The 7,749-nt window shown below is 30.6% G+C and overlaps 1 protein-coding gene across 2 annotated transcripts in view; it reads right to left on the bottom strand.

Moving 5' to 3' along the window:
• The window catches only part of LOC106873040 (UPF0746 protein DDB_G0281095), a 283,236-nt gene that overhangs the window by 148,391 nt on the left and 127,096 nt on the right, over positions 1 to 7,749 (bottom strand). The window contains exon 2 of one of the 2 annotated variants that reach the window (XM_052976071.1): positions 325 to 349. The exons of the other annotated variant lie outside the window; for it this stretch is intronic. Within the exon in view, the coding sequence (XP_052832031.1) occupies positions 325 to 349 (25 nt within the window). The remainder of the gene's footprint in view (positions 1 to 324; positions 350 to 7,749) is intronic. 2 annotated transcript variants of the gene reach the window in all.

Here is a 7,749-nt window from a genome sequence, read left to right as displayed (position 1 = left end):
GGGGGGGGGGGATAACAAGAAAAAGACAACAAAAACAACAACAAAAAAAAAACATGGAAATTGGTTTTAGGATTCTGATTTATACCCATGTGACATTTATCAAAGTGAAATTGTGATAGAGAACAAATAAGAATAATGTTAAAAAAAAAAGAGTGAGAAAACTTGATTTATGTAGTAAATAATAATAATAATAATAATAGTAGTAGTAATAGTAGTAGAGGATGGTAACTGATATTTTAATAGTAAGTCAATATGAAGTAGTCTGTTGCGTGGACCATGTTGTAATTTGAGAAAAACAAGAATCTGATAGGAAACATTACTTACGATATTTAACAAATCTTGTACTTACCTGAAAGAAGAACAGAAAAAGGAAGAAATTAATTATTTTTACTAAATCGATCAGGGTTTTTTTTTTTTCTTAATTATATTCAAGGTATATTTCTTAAACCTCCATTGAGAATACAGCATATATATTTTACAGTAATATCAATGTAGAGATTTAATAAACAACATTTATTTTTAAAGTGGTAATTGCATCAAAATAGCTACTATTAGAAACGGCACAGATAACATTCTTTATAACAAACAAGCACCAACAAGAGAAGTCTTTTAATTTTATTTCCATGGCCATACTGAACTTATATAAATACGAACAGGAATAAACATTCACAGTACATGAAATGAAGAAAATTACTTTTTTATTTTAATTTTTTTTTTTCTATTTTGTTAGCAGTGAGTGATATATGTCTTGTGTGTTTAAAAGAGAATCATTGTTCAATAAGTGTAAAGAATAATAGAGAGTAGTGAAAGATCAAAGAATTTATAACAGAACTAGTGAATTAAAGTCTTGAAGCAGAAATGATACACACACACATGCATATATATATATATATATATATATATATATATATATATATATATATATATATATATATATATATATATATATATATATATCATAGTCTCATTGATTTCTGAAGAATTGCAAATATAATTCTCGGAAGATTTACTGAGCATTTAGTATTAGTATTTTATCATTTGAAATATTCATATAAATCTAAGTATATAACTAGATTTGAATATGCCTCTCATCGCTATGTCTAAAAAGTAGAATACAGAGAGAACCAATTGCAGCTGATGCTAGACTGCTTTAACTAAAGCAGAATATTGTAGTTGAATAATATCTTAGATTGGCAGGAAACTTCTTAGATGTGAAGATGAACAATGACAAAGTTTGTTGTTGTTATGCTTATGTACCTCAGGTGTATTTGTGATAGAAGACAAACAAATTCTATCGGAAATAACTCTTTGGTAATGAAATTATTTTAAGAACTCTTCCACCTTACACAAAGAGACAACCTCTAGCTGGTCACTAAACCTGCTAAAAATAGCTCCCTAGTTCAAATTACAATATACCATCTGGCAAAGGGACACTGAATAAAGTAATTTTGGATGAGAAATGGCTAAAAGAAGGATGGAGTAGTCATGACTGCTATATCTCAGTCAAGTCTGACCTTGTTATTTAACAACAAACTTACACAAGGTGTAGGTATGGTAAGAAGTTTGCTATTTAACTGCATGGTTCCGGGTTCAGTCCCACTGCATGGCACCTTGGGCAAATGTCTTCTACTATAGCTCCAGGCCAACCAAAGCCTGGTGAATGGATTTGATAGGTAAATGGAAAATGAAAGAAGCCTGTCATGTGTGTGTGTCTTAGTGTTTATGCTTGTCCTCCACCACTTGACAAGTGTTGGTTTGTTTACATCCCTATAACTTAGTCGTTTGACAAAAGAGACTAACAGAATAAGCACCAGGCTTTAAAAATAATTACTGTGGTCTATTCATATGACTAGAATTTTGAAGGTTTCCATCTACCAAATCCACTCAGAGGGCTTTGGTTGGCCTGAGAGTAGAAGACACTTGTCCAAAGTGCCATGCAGAGGGACTGAACCCAGGACCATGTCAACCATATCAAACCTGGAACCATATCAAACAGCCATGCCTGTGTAACTCTAATTCTCTATAAACAAGAAGTTCATAAGGGCCAATTGCCAAGTATGATAACCAACTTATAACACAGTATATTGAAATAAGCCGCAGAAACTGGTACTGCAAAACAAAGCAAGCAACAAAAAAAAAAAAAAGAGAGGAAACTGTTCAACTAATCAATGATGGTTAATTACAGAAAAGTATTATATTAAACAGAGATTTAAACCTAAAAGTAATTTCCCCGAATAATATATTAAGTACAAAGAATACAACACAATGGCAATGTAAATATACAATTGAACTCATATAAGTGGCAGAAACATATATGAGAATTGGCCACCATAATTAGAAAGAGATTTATTTTCAAATAGAAATATAGCCGCTCATAAGTAATATGGTCAACAATATGCCCGATGGAAGAATAGAAATCAAAATAATCATGATAAATGGTTTAATCATTGAAATTTTGAGTCAGTGAAGTGTGCTTTTATAACAGACCTGCAATTGTAATTGATATATATATATATATATATATATATATATATATATATATATTCTCTGCTTAGTAGACATGTTATTTTTAGTTAATAACCACAAAAGCAAATTTGAAATGAAATGTGAGTTAACAGGCACTTTCTGTTAGAAAAGAAAGTTCAACAATTCATATAACTTCTGATGAAAATGCTTTAGAAATGCTAAAAGAAAACAGTTGTGTGAAATTTAATGAACTGAAAAGAACATTTTGGCCAATGGAAAAGGAATTTTATGAGAAATAATGAAAATAAATAGGAATGGTAATAATACCACATATTAAAAATATATTTCATGAATGAATGTTTATAACTGCTCCATCTATAATTATAAGAATAAAAGAAATTCAACAAAGTATGGTCCCCCTACCAACTCTAAGAGGACAGCAACTCCAAATAGGAACTGACTTGAATCATGATGACCCATCCCACTCATGCTAGTATGGAAAGCAGACTTAAGATGAAGATGATGCATTGCACAACTGTTGAAGAATTAAAGATTCTGGCCCAAAATATCAGTAGTTCAAGCAAAACTTTTCTTAGCTGTCCATATTTTTCATCTAGCATTCAGTAAAGAGTATACTGACCTAACTGTGTCTAAGACTAAATAAGAACAAGTTTTACTTCATAATTAAGCAGAGGAGAAAGTAATATTAAAGTAGACAGTGATAGATATGTACTGGTAAGGAGACTGAATAATGAAAGTAGCATGTGTGATATGATGAGACAGCAATAAGGATGGATGTGTGATATGAAGAGAGTGGTGGAAAGCCATAAAGATGACATATAGTAAAAGTGGTGGATGTCAATAAAGGACAAGGGGATGGGAGAGTAATGTCTGGCAGCAAAAAAAAAAAAAAAGGAAGAAAATGACAAAAAGGGGTAATGAATATGGAGAAACTCAACAAATATGTAAGTGCATGTGTGTGTATGTGTGCACGCATGTATTCTCATCCAAACTGGAGATGAGTACATTCTCATGTGATATGCTTCAACAACTGTAAAGAATGTCTCACATGAAACTGTTGGTAGCCTCATTAACCGGCAAATAAAGACCATTTATCCACCAATGTAGTGTTGAGCACTCATTCTCATTGTTTGATATTAACGTATATAATGTGTGTATACATATATATATATATATATATATATATATATATATATATATATATATATATATATATATATATATATATAGGTATGGTGATGTATACAGGGAAACTAGAACTAAAACATGAGCATATAGACATTCCTTTATTAGTAAGTACCAATGGATGAAACTCACAACCTTTGAGTCACTCTGTAACTTTTGTTGATTATTAATATGAAATGAGTGTGAATATATGTGTTAGCAGTTTGGGACAAAAGATTAAGTTTGATGAGTTGTTAAATAAAAAAAAAAAAATTTAATAAATTCAATCCTCATTCTTAAGCTGCTAAAAGGCCTTATGAGCCTAAAATGTAATTACTATCATGGTCACCTGCCTGACAAGCAATATACAGAAGTCTGCAATTTGCCAGTCAGTGTACCCTGTTTCAATTTCAAATTGTTACTTCGAAAGAGGTATTTAATATGGATTTTGTTAAAATACTAGTTGTTAATTTGTAAGAAATTCTATATAATAGCAATTCTGTTGCAGTTCATAAATCCACTTATATACTTTAGACCAACAAATGAAAATGTCCAGCTGCAAACTAGAACATTTTCACAGAGCAAGAAAAACATTATTAATCTGGCTATATTCAATTGTTGAAGATCTATTGCATTGTGTACAGATTGTAACTAATTTTACGAAGGAAGAAAACCTATGAATAAATATTTTAATAATATTCCACTGAGAAAACATTAATGCTGTGAAAAACTTTGTGATGTTTTTAATTTAAATAGAGAAAGAATAGCGGTATTCAGACATGAGTCAATCAGATTTAGTGTCCGACTATGGCTATTTTCTGAATCAATAAACCCTATTCATAAGACATGTTGATATATTCAGACGAGTCAATTATTGTTTTGACAGACAAAGGAAAGTTTATTTATATAAAAAAGAATTTTAATAAAGCTCAGCCTAAAGGAAACTAAAAATTGTTCAAGTTGTAATAGATTGTAACTATTAATACATAACATCAACACAGACAGCCTTTAACTAAGTTTTAATTCCTTGGAATTTTATTGGAAGACAAAAAAAATTGCTCATAAATTACATGTAGATTTTCTGACATATTGTCAATTGTTATACAATGTAACAACATATATATATATATATATATATATATATATATATATATATATATATATATATATATATATACACACACACACACACACACATACATACACAGATATGTATATATACACGTTTTCATTTGTTTTTGTGAAATTCTCCATTATGTTTACATCAAATTTTTCAATTCAACCCTTGAAATATATATATATATATATATATACACAGACACACGCTCACACACATACATACACCATGTGTTGTGATTAATAAAAATTTTCAGATCTTCAATATATATATATATATATGGGGTTGTACTGTAGAATGAATAGTAAGTGTATGTTGTATATATAGTAAAGAATATGTGACATTTGTCTTGTATGTTATAGGAGCACACTGTATGTATGTATGTATGTGTATATTGGGTGAAAGTAAGTAAGGCTGTGTCGATAAGAAGTTAACTTTTCAACTACATGGTTTCAAGTTCAGTTCTACCATGTGACTTGGGCATTTGTCTTCACACACAGCCTCAAGTTTACCAAAACCTTGTGAGTGAAATTTGGTTGATAGAAGTTGTTGAAATCTGTTGAGAAAGTTAATTTTTTTCTTGGACTTAATCCATTGCCAGGTTTGACATCACTACTTGGCCCTTAGATACCTTTAGCAGGATCCTCTATCAAAAGTATTCAAATTATGTCTCCTGAAGATAACTGCACCTTCAGTCACTAATAAAAACAAACAATTTTTTTCTAATCTATTTCACTTTAACACACTTTATGTGTATTTTACTGAAAATCACAGTAAATTAGAACAGGATATCAAACACTTGGCAACTTTAGTCAATTTAAGAACTAAAGTTATGCTTTAACATAGTGGTTCTCAACCATTTTTTGCCTCTAGATCCCTGTGATTCCTATTTCACTTGAGTGAACTCTCATAACCACTCCATGTTTAAAAAATCCTATTATATCCTTTATAATTAAATATTATTAGGAATTGTATTTAAAAGTTGTTAAAATATTTTGTATATTGTAGAAGTATTAGGTTGAGGAATAATTCATGAGCTTTTTTTTTTTTTTCAAACTTAAAAATGCATACAGAAATAAAATACACTGATAAAATGTTTTGTTATTTAAAAGAGAATTTTTTGCTCTATAAGATGATGTTTTGATTTTTTAATTTTATTGATTTTTGTGTATTTTCAGATCATTAAAATGGAATGTCAAGTAGACAAAACAGCATTTTCAACACCATTTGCTTTTTGCATTTAAACATGGTGTTAAGGCCGCTGAAGCTGCTCATGAGATTTGTGCTGTGTATGGAGAAGGAGCAATGTCTCAAAGTACTGCCTGCTGTAGGATGGATCACACACTGGTTGACCAATTGAGTTCGATGAAGAGCAATTGAATCAACTTCTTCACGAAAATCCACATCAAACGACCAGAGAATTAGTGTAGCAGATGGATTGTGATAAAAAAAAAAACTGTGATGAACCACCTTTACTCAATGGGCAAGGTTTACAAACTTGGCACTTGGGTGCCACACACTTTGAGCGAAAACAACAAAAATCAATGCTCCACAATCGCCACCAGTTTACTTGCTCAACATTGATCAACACATGGCCATAAACAGCGCTTTTTTACTGCATTGTCACTGGTGATGAAACTGGTGCCCTTATGTCAATATGAAACCCAGAACTATGTGGATGGGATGCAAGCTTCTTATCTCACAACCATACCTGTAGCGCCTTACTACACACAAATACACACACATACACACACGATAAGCTTCAGTTCCCTTCTGTCAACCAAATCCACTCACAGAGCTTTGGTCTGCCTGAGGCTATGGTAGAATACACTTGTGAAAGGTGCCATGCAGGGGAGTGAACCCTTACCTATGTGGTTGGGAAGCAAATTTCTTATCACACAGTCATACCTTTAGTTATACAAATGCCACTTTATTTATTTCAATATCTCACTTTATAGTAATTATACATTCTTATTAGCATGCTATATAATATTGTGCTAACAAAGTAGCTTCTATTGGGTCACTTAAAGTGCTAGAAAGTGAAACAGAATCTCTCTTGAATGACACTCTAATGTCTTACAAAAGGAAGGACTCATTAAACACTATAGTACCTCTAAACAACAAGACAGGATGGTGATGGCAACAATGCCTTTCATTATAGGTCTGCTTAATCAATAAACCAACATATTAAAATGAATTTGTGCAGTAGTAATAAAACATGAACATTTGGCTTTTATCTAAGATCTTTCATCTTATATTAACCATTGTATGGGAGTTCATACATACATGTACACACTATAACAACAAGGTGCATTTGTTGTTTGTATCATGGCATATGATCAAAAATATACAGTGAAATGCTGGTAGGAAAAATATTTTGAAATATACTTGGATATTATATGAATCAACTGCAAAGCTAAAATATGTCTTTGATGTGATTCTGCTAAAGAACTAAGTTATAAATAGTTCAATAAAATACTCTACATTTATGTGAGTGAAGAAAGCCAGGATTAAACCACTCTTCAAAGAAACACTCATTTCAGATAATTGTTTAATATTTTACAACTTTCATCTTAATTCTCAAAATCTTAATATCAAAATTTGGTTATAACCTTGCTAAGTTCCAAATGTTAATAATTGAAACTGATTTGTATTCTATATAGTGAAAGTGTGTGTGTATGTGTGTGCATGTATGCTATGTTCAAAGATAAAATTCTAAGTAGCAAAAAAAGATTTGTTCATGGTTATGGTGTTAGTTTATGACACCCTCTATCACGAAGTAACAAAAATATAACAGAAAAAAATATACATCTGTATGGATAGTATCATCAACAGAAGCCTTAACAGTATAGTATAGTATAGGTTTTAATTTGCTTTATATATATATATATATATATATATATATATATATATATATATACTGAAAAACAGCTCAAAATGTTTGGGAATAGACAAATTCCAGTCCATTAAATGAAATGCTA

Source organism: Octopus bimaculoides, chromosome 23 (genome assembly GCF_001194135.2).
Source record: "Octopus bimaculoides isolate UCB-OBI-ISO-001 chromosome 23, ASM119413v2, whole genome shotgun sequence".
NCBI lineage: Eukaryota > Metazoa > Mollusca > Cephalopoda > Octopoda > Octopodidae > Octopus > Octopus bimaculoides.
Note: the sequence above shows the minus strand (reverse complement) of the source record. Positions and strands in the feature narration are given on the sequence as shown.